The 22,926-nt window shown below is 40.7% G+C and overlaps 1 protein-coding gene across 1 annotated transcript in view; it reads left to right on the forward strand.

Moving 5' to 3' along the window:
- Window positions 1-14,925, forward strand: part of LOC109493753 (spermatogenesis-associated protein 31D1-like) — a 162,818-nt gene extending 147,893 nt beyond the window's left edge. Inside the window, exons 2-3 of the mRNA XM_045042624.1 lie at window positions 6,042-6,199; window positions 12,938-14,925. Coding sequence (XP_044898559.1) covers window positions 13,140-14,894 — 1,755 coding nt within the window. The 5' untranslated portion in view covers window positions 6,042-6,199; window positions 12,938-13,139 and the 3' untranslated portion in view covers window positions 14,895-14,925. The remainder of the gene's footprint in view (window positions 1-6,041; window positions 6,200-12,937) is intronic.
- The last annotated feature ends 8,001 nt before the right edge of the window (window positions 14,926-22,926 follow it).

Raw genomic sequence — 22,926 nt, forward strand, 5'->3', positions numbered from 1 at the left:
GAGGAGATGGAGTGGAGGGGAGATGGGGTGGTTGTCAAGGAATGTTCCCTGAGGCACTGACTCATCAATGGAGTCCTGAAGGGTAAGGTGAGTCCTCTTCCTGGTAAAGAGGAGGGAAATTTCAGGTGGAGGGTGTGAGCATGGACATCAGTGAACAGGGCTGCATTGTGATTTTTGCATGCCCTAGGCATTTTTGCCCAAAATGTTAAGAATTAAAATATCAGGGGTGCCTGGGTGGCGCAGTCGGTTAAGCGTCCGACTTCAGCCAGGTCACGATCTCGCGGTCCGTGAGTTCGAGCCCCGCGTCGGGCTCTGGGCTGATGGCTCGGAGCCTGGAGCCTGTTTCGGTTTCTGTGTCTCCCTCTCTCTCTGCCCCTCCCCCGTTTATGCTCTGTCTCTCTCTGTCCCGAAAATAAATAAAAACCTTGAAAAAAAAATTTAAAAAAAAATAAAAAAAAAAGAATTAAAATATTAAAAAAATATTTTATGACTGTGTCAATATAAATATACATGTAATCCAGGTTGGATTATATGTATTTTTTTTTTAGATTTTAAGAGATTGAAACATTTTTCTTGGGCCCCTAAAAGTACCTTGGGCCTGTGCCTCCTGTACTTGTGGATACGTGGGTCCTGTTGGTGGAGGTAGAAATGTGGGAAGGCAACACTGAGCACTTGAGTATTATTGGATGCTAAGTGTGCAGCCATTTCTGTCTTTGCTCCCGTCCCCTGCCTTATCGCCTTCTCCTCCTAAAGCTATACTCTACTGAGATGAGGCTGGGGTTGAATAGTGCCTCCCCCAGATTCATATCCACTTCAGAGTGTAAGTATTGAGAAATAGGGTCTTTGGAGATGTAATTAATTAGAGGAACATCCTGGATTCGGGTGAGCCCTTAATCCAAGGACTGGTGTTCTTATGGGAAGAGGTGACACAGAGGGAAGAAGGCTACGTGATAATGGAGTCAGAGGCTAGTGTGAGTGATGTAGCTACAATCAAGGAACGCCAAGAATTGCCAGGTGCCCCCAGAAGCTAGGAGAGAGGCACACAACAGATTCTTCCCTAGAGCATTTAAACGGGCTGCTTAGCTAGGGGGATATGAATGTATAGCTATGTTCTCTAAGCACTTCCTCCAAATAAGTTCTCAAGAGCAAATACTCAGTACTTACCTGTTAATACACTTGATAAATCTCCTTTATGTACATATTACCAGTACTAAACTATAATTTTATAATTGAAAGTTTTTGTTAGTGACTGAAAACACTTCACTTCTTGTAGGTTTACTGGACATGGGGAGTAATTTTAACATTTACTGAGTGTTCCCTGTGAACTAAGACTGTGCTAAGCACTGTGTATACAGCATCTCATGTAATCATCACAACCTACCTGTGAGGTTGGTGTTATCACCACTTTACTGATAAGAAAAGTGCTTCTAGACAGATTCATTCATTTGCCCTGGATTCAGATGGTTGTTTGCCTAACTGCCAAACACTCTGCTGGTGAATCTCAGGCTTTTGTGTGCTAAAATCATCTAGAGGAGTTTGATTTTAAAAAAAAAATGCAGATTCTTAGGTCTCATGCCTAGAGAATCAGCAGGTCTAAGGTAGTCTAGGGAATCTGTATATTTAATCACCCAAATGACTTGAATGCAAGTGGTCCATAGACCACAGATGGAAAGATGTCAAATATACAGTGTAATTTATTTTTTTATCTGATGTCACTGATGCAATATCATTTTCCCCCTGTGGATGCCCAGGTGTTCCAGCACCATTTATTATGGTGAACCATTCTTTCCCCACTTCCTGTAGTTTCATTTTTGTCATGAAACAAGTGTCATCTATACATGGGTTCCAAACATGACCCTCCTATTTTATCATTTCAATATAATTCTTATCATTGTCTATTGCAAACATACTTTGAAAAATTCCACTGTGGCCTAAAGGGCAAGAAATCTCGGGAAACTCCATGGGTCATTTTGTGACTGGACATTATATCCGTAAAATTTAGAGATGGCCGTTGACAAAGGAATACCCAGCTCTCCTTGGCATCTTCATTTAAATACACTGTTTGCCCTACAGAGTACAGGTTCTGGTATTTGTAGAAATTGGTCTGCAGCTCAGTGACACCCAGGAATTACTCTGTTCCCCTCCCAGCTGTCATTGCTTCCTTATCCAAAACCTCTTTTACCAGGTCAGCAGTACAACATTTTAGAAAGTGAGTCACCTTTTATGAAGAGCATCCTGTCTTACCTCAGGTATCATTAGGGAAGAAAGATGAAATACAGACTTGGCAGTATTTACCTCTCAGGTCTGCTTTTGAACAAACTTTCCCCTCCCTGCAATTTGCTGTTGTCTCAAATGGGGTGCCTATTATAAATTCAGCTTCACTGAATCCAGCTTAAAAATGAAAAACAAAACAACAGATTGTACATATTTTCCCACTGGAACAAAAGGCTATCATTTAAATATGGTTTGATACCAGGGTGCCTGGCTAACTCAGTCAGTGGAGCATGTGACTCTTGATGTCGGGGTTGTGAGTTCGAGCCCCATGTTGGGAGTAGAGATTACTTAAAAATGAAATATTGTTTAAAAATGTGGCTTGATGCCAACAAATGAGTTTGATATACTGTCAAGCAAACTCTTAACAACATCTTTTATTTTTATAGTATTATATGATGCAGGTTAAAAAGCATTGCAGTGAATTGTGGGTGGGGAACATGGGGCATAGTGATGTGAGATTACTTAACTAAAACCATGAAGGAAATTGTATACACACCAGAGGTTCCACTGCCTTGTCTTGCTCAATGAGTTCTGGGGTGGGAGGCAGTTAGCCAGCTGGATTCCCAAGAAGGGCAAAAGCTTTCCATTAGACATGGTTCAAGTTTCCATTTACATCTGCAGTCATGGATAGTCAAGCAGTGACCCGGCTGGCCACAGGAAATGTGTGGACTAAAGGAAGGGTTTCCATGCAGACACTTACAGTGTATGGCCACTTCAGGTTCTCAACACTGATACCTCAATAGCATAGAAAGCTGTTTGTTTTTTCCCCCAGCATAGGGGTGTGATCCACTCAGACTAGGCTGCATCATGTAGTTAAGTATTCTGTCTCCATTCTCTGCCAGTGAAAAACCCAACAACTGAGTGTTGAAAGCACAAAAGTTGTTCTGCACTTGGTCACACCGTTCTTGGGGCCTGAACTGGTGGTTTAATTGATAGTCACTTGGGGAGAAGCAAATGGATTTGGAGACCCAAGAAATCACCCACAGACACTACACTAATGGAAGATGTTCATGGGCTTTCTTCCTTCTGCACAGAGTCTAGTATCTCTTTTATACATAATTAGCTGAAAATTTTCACCAGTAGCCTCTGTAATTCTCCCAATGATGTGTTTATACTTGTATTTTCCCTGTACTGGTTATATTTTATTATTCAATTGGAAATATGGATCATTATGTTGTTAATTGAAGTTCATATTTCTTGGGCAGCCACATGCCTGACAGGCCAAGGGACAGTGCTGAGGAAGAGTGGTGAGCCTTACTTGAAGGTGGAATAGAAGTTCCCTTTGAAAATATTTGTCAAGATTTACCTGAGGTGTTGACGCAATATTCAGATTTCCAGTCTTTTCGTTTGGGGATGCTGAATCAGAGGGGTTGGAATATGTCCCCAGAATGCATATTTTTATAGCCATATGATTGTTATCATTTGGGTCATGTGGGAAACACTGCCCTAGGAAGTAGGACTTTGAAAATGTGATTAGAGTCAGGGTGCTCCCTGATTCCCAAACGTCCTCCATCATTCCCATGGAGGTATTTTTCTCTTTCTTAGTCATTTTCCAGCCTCTGTTCAGTACCTCCCACCAACTACCATTCAGTCCCATGAGGGCGGGTTGTTCTTACCTCAGATTCTTGTGTCCTCATCACTGTACCTGAGTGTACAGTCCCTACCCCATTTTAAGGCATTCCTATCCCACACATCTCAGTTACAGCAGTACCAAATGATTTACTTTCCATGCCTATCCCAACCTCTTCAAATCTTTTGACTTTTTTTGCATTACATCTTCTGCACGGAATGCCTTCTCTCACTAGTTTACCCGTTGCATTTCTATTTCTTCTTTAAGAGCTCAAATGTCACTTCTTTAGAAGTCTTACTCAGCATGCCCAGGCAGAGTTAATTCTTGCCTCTGTGTTCTCATAGTACTTTGGATTTCTCTCACCCATAACATATGGTAATGTAATGACCTGTTTACTTGTCTGTCTCTCTCAGTAGGCAACTTGGAGAGGGATAGTGACTTCGTATTTATATTACAGTGTCTAACAGAGTGCCAGGTACATAGTAGGGATTTTATAAATATTAGCTGAGTGAACTTTCAACTTTTAATAACTATATATTAAATGATTATTATTAAAAAATATGTGAATTAGTTTATTTCTGTAAGTCCAGATAGTCATTTATTCATTCACCATTTATTCAGACACATATCTAGGGGACCCCTATTATATACTAAGCATAAGTGATTCAGTGATAAACTAAAAATACACATCATTCTTGCCTTCATGGAGCTTTGAGGTAAGAGAATATATTAATAGAATAATTATGAAATGAAAAGAAGATTTGCTATAGTGAAAAATACCAAGGATAGGCATATGGGGCAATGAAAGCATATAATTCAGAGTGGGAATGTGAGTGCTGATAACAAAAAGGGATTATCTAGTGGGGGGAGTGGAGTGAAGAACCTTCCATGCTTGGGAAATTCTGTTCAAATGCCCTGGGGTAGGAGGGAGTGTGGTAAGAAGAAGGCATTGAAAGATGGATAGTAGGTCTGGAAACAGAGAGAGCAAGTGGACTTATGGCCAGAGAAAAGGGCTGTCACCTAGAGGATAAGAGTTTTCATAGGCTCTGTTAAGATGTTGTGTGTTTATTCTAAATGCAGTGGGAAACCAGAAAACAAAACAAAACAAAACAAAACAAAAAACTGAGTAATTTGGTAAGTATGTTATTGCATTTTGGGGGGGATTTTATACTGATCAAATAATGATTTGTAGCACTATGTTTGTTTTGACCATGCAAACTACTTCAGCACAGGAACCATGTCTTATATTTCTTAGTGTTCCCAGCATCTAGCATTACACAATAAATAGAACGAGCAACCAAAAGATGTGTGTTCTTGTTTTGTTTCAGATTCTTGAGAGTGAGGCTTTTTGTAAACACGCTTAGAAAGAAACTTAATTAAACAAACACATTGGATAGCTTATGACGACATAACAATTTGTGTGAAAATTGTGAGAAACATATTTGATATGGTGAATGGACAGCTGGTTACCCACTACAGTTTTAATCCACAAAGACTGTTTCTTAAGTGTTTGGGAAATTAGTCAGCATTAGTTTGAGAAGAACCTATTTCCCTTGCCCAATAAAGTCATTTTATCACTCATGATGCTTGAGGTTTTGCCATTAATAATCAATACTAGAGCTGTAGTGATGCTTTGGGCTTTAAGAGTCCTTTTTGAAAATGCAGATAAAGGGCACCTGCATGGGTCAGTTAGTTAAGTGTTTGACTCTTGATTTCAGCTCAGGTCATAATCTCATGGTTCATGAATTCGAGCCCAGCATCAGGCTGAGTGGTGACAGTGTGGACCCTGCTTGGGACTCTCTCCCAATCTCTCTGTCCCTCCCCCACTCTCTCTCTCGCTATCTTTCTCTCTCTAAATAAATAAAATTCAAAAAAATTAAAAAAAACCCAAAAATGTAGATAAATACCTAATTGGGAGTCAAAGACATATTAATGTTTATCAACTGACCTCTTTGGGATATTTTGATAGGATTTAAATATAAAGGAGATTTTGTATTAGGGATAGAGCAGGAGCATCAGTGACATGGAAGTGAGGTTGGCCAGGAGGCCACTTCCTCAGTTTTGCTTGTCTTGTCACATCTAGAAATGAAAGTCATTTTGTGAATGATGGCGGTGATTGTGCTACTAACCAAAGCTGAATCTCTTTGGATGTTGGTTTCACAGTAAAACAAAGAGTACTTTTCTTCCTAATCTCCAGGACATGGCGAAGTTTAATTATTTCAGTGAGGAAAAGTGCAATGGACTTTGGCAGATAAGTTGCTCTGTCATACAAGCTGAACTGGTGGCACCATCTACCCAAAGCCTTCGTGATTCAGTGGAGTTCTCACATGAGCTTCTCAGGAACAAGTTCTTTTGGTAAGGCCAGGATTTTGTCAGAACATCAGTGCACCTAATCTTAGGTGCACTTTCTCATCTTCCATCAATTTTTTCCAGACTTCTTTATTTGCCCCACTGCTCAATGACTTTTCTAGTTGCTGGAGGGCACACGAATGAGAAAGGGAACCTTTGTTGAGGCTTTGGGGCAATGATGGTTTTTCTACAATATTCCATGATGATTTGAAAAATTAAGAACTCTGTCTACGACAGTGGCACATTTACATTACACATGTTCAGCAAGACTTTTCTTATTTCCCTCCAGGCTTTCTCCACTCTGCCCTGTGGATTTCTACAACCTTACTTTCATACTTGGCAATTGTTCCTCATTAAATACATTACGACTATGGCAAGTCTTGAATTAAAGATATTTTTAAATGAATAAAGCCATTCTATCATTAAATGTAACAACTTTATTTCCTCACATAGTCTCAAGAGATGCCATAGATCATATTTGGAGTTTTAATAAATTTTTTAAAAATTGCCACCAAGGGGGGCACCTGGGTGGCTCAATGGGTTAAGCATTTGACTTTGACTCAGGTCATGATCTCACAGTTCGTGGGTTCGAGCCCCGCATCGGATTCTGTGCTGACAGCTCAGAGTCTGGAGCCTGCTTTGTATTCTGGGTCTCCCTCTCTCTCTCCTCCTCCCCAGCTCGCACTCTGTCTCTCTCAAAAATAAATAAAATTTTTAAAAAATGAAAAAAAAAATCACCACCAAGGAATGAGGTTCTGATTACTAAAGCAACCATTCTGACCAAAGATGGATCCACCTTTTTTTTTTTTTTAACCTTTTCCACCGAGAGATGCTCTTCTTGGGTCCTAATTTGTCTAATAAATTTAAAGCAGGGATTAGCAAATGACAGGCCAATTCTGGCCAGCAGCCTTTCTCTGTAGACAAATTTTTATTGGAATGTAGCCATGCCGATCTATTTAAGTACTGTCTATGGCTGTTTTGACAGCCATAGTAGTTGAGCAGTTGCGACAGAGAACACATGGCCTGCAATGCTGAAAACATTTACTATCTTACAGAAAAAGTTTGCTGACCTTGGTCTAAGATAGGTTTCTGTATATTCTTTGACCATCAATTAAGCCAGGAGCTCCTTGAAAGCAGAGGCCTAATATAGTTTCTCTCTGTATCTTCAGTGTTCAAGTCCAGAATGAATGAAAGTAACCTAACCCACCTGTATGAAAAATCATGCTTCCTGACCCCAACCTTAAAGGCTGCGGGAAGGAACCATTGAAAACCAGACATATGGTGGCTTTCTACTAGGACAGGTTGGGTTGATTTTCAGGAAGATCTATACCAATTACTCTGATCTTGATGTGCTGCAAAGGGTTGCTTCTGTTCTCGTTTCAGCAGTTCAGGGATGGGAAGACAGGGATGTGGGGGGAGCGACCAGTGCAACTTTTGCTGCCCCAAGAGAATTTTCATACCTAAGGATCTCCCGAAGGTATTTTATGAGGATGTCCCAGTGTTTGGGTGCTGGGCAGCAGTGGTCAATGAATAGCTGCACTGGCATCTTGGGTTGTTTGTATTCCCAAACTCACTCATCTCGGCGGGCAAATTCTCTCTTAACATTTGGTACCGTGTGAAAAAGGAGATGGTTGGGAGGCAACTGTAGCCTGTTCTCTGTACTCCTTCCTTTGTTTCAATGCTCTTGTTGACTTTCCCTACATATGTAAATACGGGAAATGACTAGAATGTAGGTTAGTTTTTGTAAGAAATTTATACATCTAATGCTTTGTTTTGAAAAGGCATTGGAAAGGGCCCAGGAAAATAGTCTTGCCAGTTTCCTTAATAAGTAAGCCAGAGATGGCAGTTATGTACCAAGTTCATTACCGCTCTGGCCCTTCTCACCCTTCCACTGTCACACATCACTAATAGATGCCTACATTCTTTCAGAAAGAGAGAGCCCCCGAATCCTTCTTAAAATCAGGTAACTGCCACCAATTAGTCCGACCTGGCACATGAGATGAAATCTTACCTGACAAAGCTGGTTTTACAGATTTCTAGGTGTGAGAATATTATTCCAGTTTTTATTTCTTCCTTAGCTCCTCATGTGGAAACTGTTCCAGGCCTTGAAGGCAGGAAGGGGAGGCCTGGCAAATCAAGGTATCCTCAGCAGAATGCTAAACTAAGCTCAAACAAAGATGTGAGGTGACCAGCTAGAGTAAAGCAGTGTGCAGTGGAAAGTCACACGAAGTGAATGTGGACTAGGAAGGAGGAGCTAGGTTAAGGTAAGCATTGGCATCCAGGCCAAGACATTTGAATGTGATTTGGAAAGTCAGTGTTCCTGAAGGCTGGTCAGTGTATTATTACTCAGGGTTCTCCAGAGAAACAGAGCCAATAGGATGGGATGTGTATATATACACACCCACATACAGAGCAATAGAGAACAGAAAGAAACAGAGAGGCAGAGAGACAGAGGCGTAAGAGTGGGGATTTGTTTTAAGGAGTTGGCTCTTTTGAGTGTGGTAGTTGGCAAGTTTAAAATCTGCAGTGCAGGCCAGCAGGCTGGAAATTCCAGCAGCAGTTGATGTTGCAGTCTTGAATCTTAAGGCAGTCTGGAGGCAGAATTCCTTCTTCAGAGGACTTCAGTTTTTCCTTTTAAGTCCTTCACCTGATTGGATGAGGCTCACCCATGTTTTGGAGGGTCATCTGCTTTGCCCAGAGTTTACTGATTTAAATTTTAATCACATCTAACAGCAATTTCACAGAAATTATTGGTTAGAACAAAGTTAGTTTATTTAAGTGAAACAGAGTTGATTTAAAGAAAATTATTAAATAAATATCAGATGCAGCTGGTATAGGGATATGTCGAGTATATATCTTCTAAAATGGCTGAGATCAGAGAATGGTAAGTGACAGAATCCCTAAACTCTTGTAACAAGGAAACGTCATAAGAAAATGGGGTTTAAGGAGATTAATTCTGCTGCCCTGAACAAAGGCTATGGGCAGAAAATATGCATCAACAAATTTTAAATATGAAAATGTTCTTTCTTGTAATAGCTATAAAATAATGCCTTTTCTAAAGATGCTTTTTCCCAAATTTCCTGAATATAATTTTCCAAATCTGCTTTTTTAGTTGTTTATGCTTTTTTTCCCCCTCTAACAAATAGTTTTCAATTTTATGTAATCTGAACAGCTGGGTCTTTTGCTTTATGATTTTTTAAAAGGATTTGAAGCTTAGGAAGTCATCCTGGGTTTTCAGTTTCCAGGTGTAACTTACACCTTGTTTGAGTGGGCAGCTGGATAAAGCTATTTTTTTTTAACTTGTTTTATTTTTTATTTTTTTTGAAATTCACATCCAAATTAGTTAGCATATATTGCAACAATGATGTCAGGAGTAGATTCCTTAGTGCCCCTTCCCCATTTAGCCCATCCCCTCTCCCACAATCCCTCTAGTAACCCTCAGTTTGTTCTCCATATTTGTGAGTCTCTTCTGTTTTGTCCCCCACCCTGTTTTTATATTATTTTTGTGGAAAAGGCTGTTTTTAAAATATTTAATTTTTTCATGTATCTGGGATTTATTTTGCTATGCATTATTAGGAATGCATCTAAACTAATTTTATTTTACTTAAATTCCTACTGAGTTATTCCTTTACAAGTTCATGAAATAGCTCTTCCTTTCTGGTGGTGTCATTTTTACTTTCTAGCAAATTCTTATATGGAACAAAATCAATTTCTGGACTAGCTAGTCTGTGTTCTGTAACTGTATATTTTTTTCTTCTTTCAGTAGATTATTTTAATTATATAGTCTTATATTTAAATATCTAGCGTGGCTAGTTCCATCTCTTATTCTCCTTCAAAATTTTCTGTGATCATCTTATCTATTTTTCTTCCTGTGAACATCAGAATTTCGTCACATTCTCCCGAAGTTTCATAGAATGTTAATTGGATTTTGTGTAAATCATTATGAGGGTTATAATGAATTCATGTATAATTCATTTATGTATGAATTTATGCACATTTTCAATCAACTTTTGATGTTTGTGACTATAGAGCACAGATAAGATTAGAGTCAATGAATTAATCTAAAATAATAATGAAGATATTTTATCTCAGGTGCCTCCTTCACTTGAGAAATTTAAATGTATAAATAGCCAAATCGAATTGAATTCCCTTCTTTTTGCCCCTAAATATCTGGTGTAGATGTAACCCAACAATCAAGGATCCAATGACTGGCCTCAGGGAGCAGAATAAAAGAAAGAGTGATAAACACTATCCTGCAGAGCGAAGGTGCAGGCCTGGGACTATAGGAAGCTCTGGTCATAACCTTGCTTTTTTGCTTTATGCTCTGTGGCCTGGGGCAAGTTATTTAATCTTTCGGGGCCTCAGTTTTGTTATCTGTAAAATGAGAAAAATATTTCTTCCCTCACATTATAGTTAAAGGGAATGAGTGAAAGTTTGGGGCACATGATAAGTACTGACCAACATGAGTTCTGTTCCACTTCCTCCATGTGATTCTCTCCCTAATCCCCGCAAGGGTTGACCTAATCTACATTAACTCTCAAGGGTGGTCTTGTGGCCTACGAAAGCCTGTTCTTTCTTAGGTCAATTTTGAACTGTGTATTTTGTAATCAATCACTGCATTTATATGAAAAAGAAGTAATCCACTAAATTCTAAGTGGTGGATTTTTTTTATGATGGTAGGTTTTGGGGCCAATGTACATTTGTGTCTACATGCCGAAACTTCTGCACTGGCTCCTCTGGAGTACCACAGCAGTTTATTAGATTAAGCTTGGGTCGTGAAGGAACGTTACATTCAGTTTATTTTAATGCAGGAGGGGTGAAGGCACACACTGTATTTCCATTAGATTTTCACAAAAAAGCATTACTATCTCAATTGTTTGTAAGTTCACTTAGGCAAAAAAGAAAAGCACATTTTTTAAAAGTTTAGTTATTTTGAGAGAGAGAGAGAGAGAGAGAGAGAGAGAGAGAATGCATGCAAGATGGGGGAGGGACAGAGAGAGAGAGAGGGAGAGAGAAGCCCAAGCAGGCTCCACGCTGTCAGCATGAAACCCAATGTGGAGCTTGATCCCAAGAATGGTGAGATCATGACCTCAGCTGAAACCAAGAGTCAGATACTTAATTGAGAGAGCCACACAGGCACCCCCAAAATCACACATTTTGAGGCAGTACTGGGTAAAATTTGGTGCTTATTGCAGCACTGCCTTCATACTAGAAGATGAGTTAGGGCCCTGGAAAGAAAGTCCCATATTGAATGTGTGAATTATGTTAAAACTGTGCAGGCTCCAAGTTTCCAAGCCTTCTGAGAGAACACACACACACACACGCACACACACATGCACATGCACACACACATGCACACACATACATGAAAGAGAGGACTAAGGAGACAAGTCACCCTGCTTGGCCTCAGTTTCCAATTTGTAAAATGAGATAGCCAGACTAGAAGGTTCTCCAAGGTCCTTTCCAGCTCTGAGTGTAGGAGACAATCTCAAATCCTGTGCCTGTATTAGCCCTTTGTGGACAGGGAGATTAAAAACACAGGTGGCTCTCCTGCAAAACTTTAATTGCAGAGCTTTAATTAGAAAATGAATCAAATACTCTTTCGGATTATGTTTTCTTAATTTTATTTTTAATTGTGTTTTTATTGTTTCCATTTTAAGAGAGAAATGAAAGCTGCAGTTTGCTGAAGTGCTGCCCCCGTTCCCCTGCCATACAACTGCCTTAGCAAGTTAACCTAAAACGGTTTCTAAAATGTATTTTTAATGAGAAACCAAGGTCCCTGAAATTTGTTGTGAACATTTTTTGCCCCTTTAGACCTCTTATGGGGCTCTGGAGTTTCCATAATTCATTGCCAAGAGCATGGCAAAGGATTTCGGCTTAGTTTACTAATTACCTTGTGTTAGTCTCACTCAAAGTTCTTTTTCTCTTAATGGGTTAGGAGAGCCATTCAGAGGCTTTGATTCTAGTAATTAAAGTTGCAATGGGAGGGGCACCTGTATGGCTCAATCGATTAAGTGTCTGACTTCAGCTCAGGTCATGGTCTCAACAGCCCGTGAGAGTTCAAACCCCACGTTGGGCTCTTTGCTGACAGCTCAGAGCCTGGACCCTGCTTGGGATTCTGAGTCTCCCTCTCTCTGCCTGCTGCCCCTCTCCACTTGCATTCTCTCTCTCTCTCTCTCATTCCCTCTCAAAAATAAACAAAAAAAATTTTTCTGATGGGCAGGGAAGCTGAAGGTGCATGTAATGTTTAGCCTATTAAAATGGCCATATCCAGAGCTTACACAGAGTAAATTCTTACGAGAGACTCTGAATAGGGCAGGTCAACATGGAAGAAGGCATGAGAAAATGACAGAGCTGAGGGAAGTCTGGGAGTATCTTTCCCTCTCCAAATTAGGTCCCACAATTAGAATGGACATTTTTTTGCCCCCTGTCATGGCATGAGGGAAAGATCTCCCCAAGTCTCCCTGTGTGCTTCCAGAATGCTGACTTACTCCCAGACTTCAAGGTGGAGCATGCAAATTAGACCACAGTTTCTCAAACTTTCTGTGGTGGGGGACCAGTTTGCTTCCTCCCCCTGCTCCCCATGTACTCTGGGCTGATACTTGCCTAAGATACAATGCAAATGAAACACGAAAACAATGACACACAAAACAAAGACAAACAAAATACAAACGTTGGATTTTATTACTCTGTAAAATTGCAATAGAAGGTTCTAACCATCCTCAATTTCTATACTTGGTGCAGATGCTGACAAAAATGTGGGAACAAGTACTGGCCCATTGACCACACTTTGAGTAGCACTGGCTAAGATCAGGGCAACAGTATTTTCTGGATCCCAGTAATTATTTCAAGGGGTGTTCTTATGACCCGAGCTAGTCCCATTCACCTGAATTTTGGGAATTAATTGAGAACACTGGGACAACAATTCTCTGTTTTTCCTGGGTGGATGCCATCTTGGGACCCCAAATCTAAATCTGGGGCTTTCAAATCCCTTAGAGGAAGCTCTCAGTCTCTATGGAGACAAAATGGAAAATTCAGCCCCCATCCTGGATCATTCGCTCCCTGCCACCTCAACTGTGGGCAAGGAAGGACAGGGAATCCCAGCAAAATCACCGCGTCCTATCAACCATGGGCTTGCAGAGGAAGTTCAGAAAATGAAGGATGGCAGACTCTTCAACCTATCAGACATAGCAGCATAGGCAAAGCAAGCGAGACACAGACTGTGCCAGCCAACAGATGGCCCTCAAAGCAGCCCGCAAGGCAAGCTGGGACCAGGCGTGAGCCAAAGGATAAGACCGTAAATCCCAGCGATAGAGTCAAGATGCAACAGGGCAAAATGGTGGTGAATCCAGAACCTGTTTCTGTGCCCAAAGTGTCCAGGGAGTTATTCAGGGCTGAGGAGCTAGATGGGCGTCAATCAAAACCTAGAGATAGCTTGACAACCAGCCAGCCAGGAAGCCCCCAAATGATAAACGTGAATGCAAATAAGGACAAACGTACCATGACCATTAAAAGCCACCCACCAAACACATCAATTCCCCAAGATCCTAATTTAACAGAATGCCTGTATAAGGAATTAAAGCTTAAATTGGAGCAAAGACAGCAGAGCTGGGCCCAGAGCAAAGACAACGACCTGCCCCCCTCGACTTCCAAGGCCTCCCTGACTCATGACCAGGAGGACTCCAGTGGGGACATGGGAGCTTCCCAGGTGCTTCACGTCCGTGTGCAGGACACAGGAATTAGTACGGAACAGCAGCAGGATACTTGGGTCCCTAAGCATGTCTTAAGGAAGCACCAGCACAAGAATCTCCCACCAGCTACAGAGACAGTGAGCCCTCCGTGTTCCAAAGCACAAGAGTTTGGTGGAGGGGATGAAGGGTTGGGGACATCCCAGCCTATAAGGAAGAGTTGCCCTCCTCGGGACGTGGCACTGGCGGAGAAGCCTGGGAGCCAATCCTCCCGCACCCTATCACAGAAGGGTCAGCCTCCCCCTGAAAGCCTTTTCAGAAAAAAAGTGAAGGCTATATTACAATGGCTGAATCCTGGCAGAAAGTGCAAAAGACAAGAAAACTCCCAGGAAAAGGGCATCCTGCCATGTGTGCAAAGCAGAGGCATGGTTCAAGGTAGAGCTGCCTTTACTGGGAGGACTGAAGCTCAGAAACTCAGGAAAGATGTTGGGAAGTTCTTAGAAGAGAAGATGGGGCACCAGCATGCTACAGATAGCGCCTGTCCTCAACAGCCCCTTCTGTCCTCAGCCAAGTTTGGGAAACCTCGGAAGGAAGCACAAGTGCAGGCCCAGGCACAGCCTGCCCAGGGGCCTCCTCTCAGCTACAGGGCTCCCTCCTGTAAAGAGAGAAATACCAAGTCCTGTCACCAGGAAGCTGTCTTTGTGGGCCACAGCCATTCTCCAAGTATTAGACAGACCAGGGACAAGGACAGACACCCCCAGGAAGCTGTGGCCCTTAAGGGCCAGCTGTTGTGTCAGAACCATTGCCTGTCTGTGCCCCACAGGGAGCCTGTGCCCCACCCACACTGCACTTGCAGGCATCAAGCTGGCCAGGGGCCTCCAGCCACTCTCACCACTGCTAAAGGCATGGTATTCGGAGATCTGTGTCTATCATTGAGACAGAAAACCCTTCTCCAGAATTTCCGGGGGGGGGGGTGGAATTTCTCCCCCCAAATACCTTGTAAAGAATATTGATTCTTCCCAATAAATATTTCTCTAATACTGACGTCTGTTCTGTGTACTGTGTTGGGGGCATAGGTTTTGGGTAATTCAGGGCTTGTGTTAGTTCAGCTATTGCTGATTGCTTCAAGGGACCAATACCCTGAATCTCTTGAGAAATAGAGATCATGTGCTCCTAAAGCCCATTTGATGCAGTTTTAGGAGATAGGCTCTGTCTCCTATAGGTTAGCCTTAGTGAAAATGTATAGTAGTCCTCACCTTAACTGTCATCAACTGTTTTATAACCTTCAGAGCAAGTCTTGTGTATCTGAGCAGGATAAAAGACAGGTATAGATTTCAGATAATAATGATTAAACCACTTTTTTTTTTTATTCACAGTTAGTGTTACAGTGGCTTAATCATTATTTGGAAATCTGTAACCAGAGGATCCCACGGGGGCGGGGGGTGAACTCTGAATGGGAGTGGTTGGGCTATTCAGTGTTAAAAGAAAAACACTGCTAAAGCCCTCTTTAAAGACGATACAAGTGTGGTATCCTTTTGTCCAAGGTTATGCCATTGACCCTGCAGCATCTGAACATTAAGGTCACAGAAAGAATTCAGAGTCTGTGGGGAGCCTGAGAGTGACAGTAGATGGAATATGGTCCAGAGCAGGGAACATGAAGAAGTGAGAAGGTACTGGAGGCTCTAACATCTATGTAGATATACCAATAACGCAGCCTTCCAGTTCCTACATAATCTCAATTTAGCATCCTTTACTTCCCATCCAGTGCAGTTACTGCCACCCTGTAGAACTTAGTACTGGGAATACTTCTGCCATCAGGAATACTACAGTCTGATATTGTGTCCTTTTACCTCCTCCTCCTATCCTTCCAGCTTATATGTCCCCTGTTATCAACTCCACATGATTCATTTTCCAACTTCTTGTCTATCTACCAAGGTCTTGTCTTCCTGATCATCTATAAGGTAACCAACATTATAAAGCTCTAGTAGAGGGGTGCCTGGGTGGCTCAGTCAGTTAAGCAGCAGACTCTTGATCTTGGCTCAGGTCATGATCTTGTGGTTCATGAGTTTGAGCCCCGCATCAGGGATCCCTTGGGATTCTGTCTCTCCTCTCTGCCTCTCTCCCACTTGTGCTCACTTTCTATCTCTCTCAAAATAAACAAACATACTACAAAAAAAAGCCCCAGTACAGCACGGGGAATATAGTCAAAATGGAATTGTGATAGTTGTAGCTGCAGTTGTGGTGAGCACAGCATAGAGTTTTACACCTGAAACAAATGTGACATTGTGTGTCGACTATTCTTCAATTAAAAAAGAAAAAGGCTCTAGTACAAATGGGCCCCATCCAATCCCCTTCAACCCTTCTTGTCTGGCAAAATGTCATCTCTCTGCTTTTTCCAGAAATGTCGTTTTCTAAGTTACTGACTACTACTGGAAATCTCACAATTGAGTCTACTGATGCCACAAGAAATTCAGCCCCAGCAGTATCTGGAAATCATCCATCCACCCCACAAATACTTATCCCAGGTTTACATGCAAACAAAACAAATGGAGTTAGGTCACTATTTCCTTAGTCTGTTCTCTTCCCAATTCTACTCAAATGTATTTTAAATTTCCTCACTTTTCTCAACTTAGGCCACCTTTACTTGGCCCAGCAGATGTGCTGGACCACAGTTTACAGAGGAACTAGAAATCTGTGAGATGGGAGCTTTTCGTCAGAACACAACAAACACAACAAAACAAAATCTTCCAAAAATATTTCCCTATTCCTCTCTCCTTCCCAGTGCAAAAGGAATTACTCTTTATTGAGAAATAGCTAAATTATAGTCTTGATGGACTGATCCTCCCTTGACAGGTCTCCTTCTGCCCCTCTCCCTGTCCTTATGAGGCACCCAACCTCTTTTATTTTTTTTAAAGATTTTTATTACAGAAATGTTTAACATGCACAAAAGCAGCTAGAACAATATAACTTCCCACACACCCCTCACCCAAGTTGCACTATTGTCATTTGGCAGGTGTGATTATGATTAAGTGCAAAAGCCCAAACACCTTACCATCTAGGGGCTCCTGGGTAGCTCAGCCAGTTACATATCCAATTCTAGGTTTAGGCTCAGGTCATGATCACGGTTCATGAGTTTGAGCCCCACATTGGCTCTGCAGAGAGCCTGTTTGAGATTCTCTCTCCTTCTCCCTCTCTGTCTCTGCCCTCGCCTGCTCAACTCTCTCTCAAAATAAACAAACATAGATTCTTTTGAGGAAATATGAGAGGTAGGGCTGCTTCTGAGTATGTTTCTCATTTCATAAAGGTAAAAATGCACTACTGGGGAAAACAGCAGCTGAAGGCAGAGTAGATCTTAGGGATGTAGATCTCTGGGGATGATGTGGGGTCCAAAGGGAGATCACCAAACCAGTAAAAGGGGTCTCAGGTAATATCAGGGTAACAGGTGGAATATGAAGATTTCACTAAGGTAAATATATGTGGTGAATAGGTGGAGTTAGAAGGTAGGTTGGAGGCATCTTGAAGGGCCATGGAAGGATGGACAGATCTGCTGGGTTGGATGGTGGGTGAAGGGTTGCATGTGAGTTTCTCTCTTACGTTGTCCCCTCCCCCACCCTCAAGAACCTTTGGTATCTGAGCTAAAGCTCTGTAACGTTGGCTTGGAACTCTAGTCTAGAACATGTACTCTCAATGCTCAGCTGCCTGAGGCAGCAATACATTTCCAATGATATGAACCATCTTCGTCTAAGACACCTTAGTGCACTATGGCTGAAATCCAATTCAACTTGTTAGGTATTTCCATTCCTGCCTTCCTGTGTGGGGTGGGGGTCCTTCTTCTGGTGCTGTGCTACATAAAGAAGAATCCATGTTTGCCAATATTTTGGAAACACAGAGACATCAATCAGGTAAGTAGAGTCCCTCAGAGATATTAAATCTTTTCAAATAGTTGCATTTAAAGTTATCAACTTCCAACTATTGCTTTTGCTGAATCTTACAAATTTTGATTAAGTTGTATTTTAATTTTCATTTAGTTTAAAATAGTTTTTTCTCTTGAGATTTCTTCCTTGACCCATGTATTAGTAGTGTGTTATTTAATTTCCAAACATTTTGGAATTTCCAGCTATCTTTCTGTAATTGATTTCTAGTTTAATTCTATTCTGGTCTGAAAACATACTTTGTGTGATTTCTACTTTACATTTGTTAAGGTGTGTTTTGTGGCCCAGAATGTGGTCCATCTTGTGAATGTTCCATGTGAGTGTGAGAAAAATGTGTATCTGCTGTTGAATGAAGTATTCTATAAATGTCAGATCAAGTTGATTGATGGTGTTGTTCACGTCAACTATCTTTACTGATTTTCTGCCTGCTGAATCTAGACATTTCTGATGGAGGGCTATTGAAATCTCCAACCATAACAATGGATTAATCCATTTTTTCTTACAAGTTCTACCAGTTTTTGCTCACATACTTTGATGCTATGTGTTACATGTGTACATGGTAAGGAGTGTTATGTCTTCTTGGAGAATTGACCTCTTTACTGTTATGTAATGCTCCTCTTTATCCTTGATAATTTTCATTCTTGTGAAGTCTGCTTTATCTGAAATTAATATAATTACTCTTGATTTTTATTTTTATGTATGTATATATGTATGTATGTATGCATGTATTTTTGGTTAGTGTTAGCAGGTACATTTTTTTCTGTCCTTTTGCTTTTAATCTATCTATACCTTTATATTTAAAGTGGGTATTTTATAAACAACATATAATTAGGTCTCGTCTTTTTACCCACTCTGACAGTTTTCTCTGTCTTTTAATTGGTGAATTTAGACCACTTCCATTTAGTGGTCTTTTAAATATAGTTGGATTAATATCTACTTTGTAAGTGTTTAGTATTCATTGTACCTATTCATTTTTTCTTCCCCTATTTTTCAGTTTTTATGTTTTTTTAAAATCTTTTTTAATGTTTCTTTATTATTGAGAGACAAGAGTATGAGCAGGGGAGGGGCAGAGAGAGGAAAAGACACAAAATCCGAAGCAGACTCAAACTGATGCAGGGCTCAAACTCACAAACCAGGAGATCATGACCTGAGTTGAAGTCGGACACTTAACTGAGCCACCCAGGCACCCCAGTTTTTATCTGATTTTAAGCAAACATTATATGTGATTCTATTTTCTCACTTTTGTTAACACATCAGTTATTCTTTGTTAAAAAATGTTTTGTTTGTTTTTAAGAGGGAGAGAGCACAGGCAGTAGAGGGGGCGGGGTGGGGGAGAGAGAGAAAGAGAGAGAGAATTCCAAGCAGACTCCACACCCAATGCAGAGCTCGATGCAGAGATTCATCTCACAACCCTGAGATTATGACCTGAGACAAAATCAATGGTGTGATGCTTTACTGACTAGTCACCCAGGCGCTCCTGTTAAAAAATATTTTCGTGGTTGCCCTAGATTTTGTAATATACATTTACAACTGTTACATAACACTATACCACTTAATAGGTAGTGCAAGAGTTTCCAATTCCTCCTGTCCCTTGTAACACTGATGTCATTCATTTCACTTATCCATATAATGTAATGATCCAGCACATTATCATTATTATTATTGGGCCAATTGAGAGTAAGATGAATAAAGGTTTTATTTTTTCTTCCTTCATTCCTTCTCTTCCTTTTCATCTGAGTATTTTCCTTCTCCCTGAGGAAGTTATTTTAACATTATTGCAGGGCAGGTCTGCTGCTGCTGAATTCTCAGTTTTTATTTGCCTGAGTTTTGATTTCTCTTTCAGTTTTGAAGGATAATATCACTAGATATAAATTTCTTGATTTGTGGTTTTTTCTTTCAACACCAAATATTTCACTCCAGTCTCATACTTGCATGGTTTATGATAATAGGTCATAATTCTTATCTTTTTTTCCTCTAGAGGTGGGTTTTTATTTTTGTCTGGATTCTTTAAAGATTTTATCTTTTTGTTTCCTACATTTGGAAAATGATATGTCCAGGTATAAGCTTTTTTAGTATTTTTCTGCTTGGTGTTCTCTGAGCTTCTACAATGTATAGTTAATCTGCCATTAATTTCGTGAAACTCTTGGCCATTCTTACTTCAAATATCTCTTCTGCTCTATTGTTCTTCTAGTATTCCAATGACACATATGTTACACATTTTGAAACACAATTCTTGGGTATTCTATATTTTAGCATTAAAAAAATTATTTTTCTCTCTGAGTTTTAGCTTGGAACATTTCTACTGCTATGTCTTCAAATTCACTTGTTCTTTCCTTGACCATATGCAACCTACAGATGAGTCAATCAAAGGCATTCTTCATTTGTCATAGTGCTTTGGGTTTCTAACATTTCCTTTTGATTCTTAGAGTTTCCCCTTTTTCTGCTTATATTCCTCATCTTTTCTTGTGTGTTGTCTACTTTTTCCACTAATATAATAATCAGTTACTTTAGACTCTGTACAATAATTCTGAAACCTGTGTCATATCTGAATGTGCACCTGATGCTTGGTTTGTCTATTCAGATTGCTTTTTTCTTGCCTTTTAGCATGTCTTGCATTTTTTCTTTGAAAGCCAAATAATAGGAGTATTATAAGTATTATAATAAGAGTATTATAATAGGAACTGAAATAGTGTGAAGGCTTATGTTAACCTGGCTAGGTGTTGAGCTGTGTTTAATATTTACTGTAGCTATACATGTCAGAGTCTTTAATTTCCTCTAGTGTCGTTATTTTTTGTCTCCCCTAGTGTCGGTAGGTTTCACTATATGTCCCTACATAGCGCCTATACCTTGCAGCTCTTTTCAGCTGTGATCCTGTTGATATGGTAAGATTTTGGGAAGGGGATATAATTAAATGTCAGTCTTTTAATGGGTCTGTGTCCCTGGGTTGTGATGTTCACAAGTGTATTGAAATTTTTTTGTTTGTTTTGAGTCAAGTCTAGAAGGTGCTGCTGTAGTTGAGTAATCTACTTTCTCTCATGTGACATAAGGCTCTGACAGTCTATTCCCCTGGTGAGTAGGCTTCTGTTATGAAGAACTGGGAATATTTCACAATGTTTTCAAAATGGTTACATTTATCTCCAACCCTACACTCCCTTGCCAGAAACAGGAGCATTTTTTCCTAGCTCCTTACTGTGAGAACCAGGTGGGGTTCCTGGTAATAAAACTCATGAATAAGCAGGGGAACCCCATTAGATCGTGACACCAGGAGTTACTCAATCTCATGCTAGCCCACATGCATCCTCCAGCAATTTGTCCAAGTGTCTATTCAAGTGTTCCCACAAGGAGAGCAATCCCAAATCTCCAGTGGTTTCTGTTCCAGGTAAGCTGATCTTAACTGTGATTTGGTGTATTCACACTCTGTGAAGATTTAGGGTAATAGCTTTGCCACTATGGCTCCAAGAAAAGTCATTGATTTTCAGTTTGTTCAGCTTTTTGCTTCTTTCAAAGACTAAAGTGATGATTTCCAGGCTTTTACAATGTGAGAACTGGAACCAGAAGTTGCCCTTCAGAGAATGACTCTTTATATTCCTGTTCTTCATCCCACATTTCTAAATGAGTTTGGTTGGGTCACAGAGACACCTAAAATGGGAAGTTTAAGAAACTAGACATTCACTCTAGGAAAAGAGATTTGGCAGGGCTACAGGTTAAGGAACGACTAAGGTTTCCAACTGAAGCTCACAGACTATCTGGATGGGGTGGCGGGTCTCGTGTAAATTCCCAGACACAGTGATTCCATAGTCCTAGATCAGGTTATTTAGAGAGTACGGGATCTGTGTAAGAGAACAAAGCTCCACAGCACTTGATCAAGAGTCACATGCCCATGTTTGGCATCACTTGACCAAGCCTTCCTTCACTGATCAGGAGAACAGTGCTGAGCCTCTAAGAGCCTCTGAACAAAGACTGGGGTCTGAATTGTGTCCCAGGATACAGGATCCTACCTGAAGGAGCACAGATGTGACTGTTGGCCTCAGTTTCTATTTCCTCAATGAACTTATGGTTGACAATATTAAGTGTGAGCCCCACAGACAAAACACTTCCTTCAGTTTTTCCAAGTAGTAAATATGGAAAACATTTTATTATCTTTAAAAATTGATAAAGCAAGGACACAAAATTATATTACTTAAAATAGAGTCATAATATTTATGGATGATAAATGTCCCTTTTTCCTAGAGAGAAGAGAGACAGAGAAATGAGTCGTAGCTCCTCATTCTTTTACTTTTATTCTGGTATCAGGCCAGTGCCAAGAGAGGTGGAAAAGTTGGACTCTGAAAGGTAAGGTTCTGCCTATTCCACCTGAGCTCTCCAAGAGTGACCCTTCCTGTCCTTTCCATGAGGTCCCAGGTCCATGATCTCTGAGGATGTCAGTTGCTAGACAGTCCCTACCAGAAAAATAGGCCTCACAGAAGACGCTCATGGAAAGGCATTCATTCAGTGCCCAAGACCCTTCTCAGTTTCCTTGCTCTGCCCATCCCTGAGCACAAAACAGTGATGGACCTGGTCAATGGGTGTTGCCCAATAGGTGGCCATGTGACTGTCAAGAGTCTGAACTTCTGTCCCCTGATTTTCTGAAAGGCCTGTGACATCATGGATATTCAGATTCCTCTTTGAAGTAATCACTGACCTATGTTCCTCATAGGGTTTTTTTCAACGTCACATGGGATAATACATATGAAAGTCCATTGTGAATGATAAAAAAAAAAAAAACATACCTATATGAGTCTTGTTATTATTATTATCATTGACTATGTGATTTATATCCTCATTCTTAGGGCTCTCCAAGTCCAATCTACCAAGGGTATCACTTAAAGGAAACCATACTCAGCCTCTCATAATATCTCTTGCTTCTACTTTCATCAATCTCCTCATTTTCCAGGCTGGAAAACTTGCCAGAGTGAAGCTGAGGAGGCAAGAAAGGTGATTTCTCTTCTGCAAAGGTGACTAAATATTACCTTCTTTCCTGACACCCCCGCCCCACCTTTTTTAGCAGAGTCTATGAATTTCTAGGGCTTCAGGGAAGCCTGGGGTTGACATGGGATAGAAAATCCTCAGAGTC

Source organism: Felis catus, chromosome D4 (assembly GCF_018350175.1).
Source record: "Felis catus isolate Fca126 chromosome D4, F.catus_Fca126_mat1.0, whole genome shotgun sequence".
Classification (NCBI taxonomy): domain Eukaryota; kingdom Metazoa; phylum Chordata; class Mammalia; order Carnivora; family Felidae; genus Felis; species Felis catus.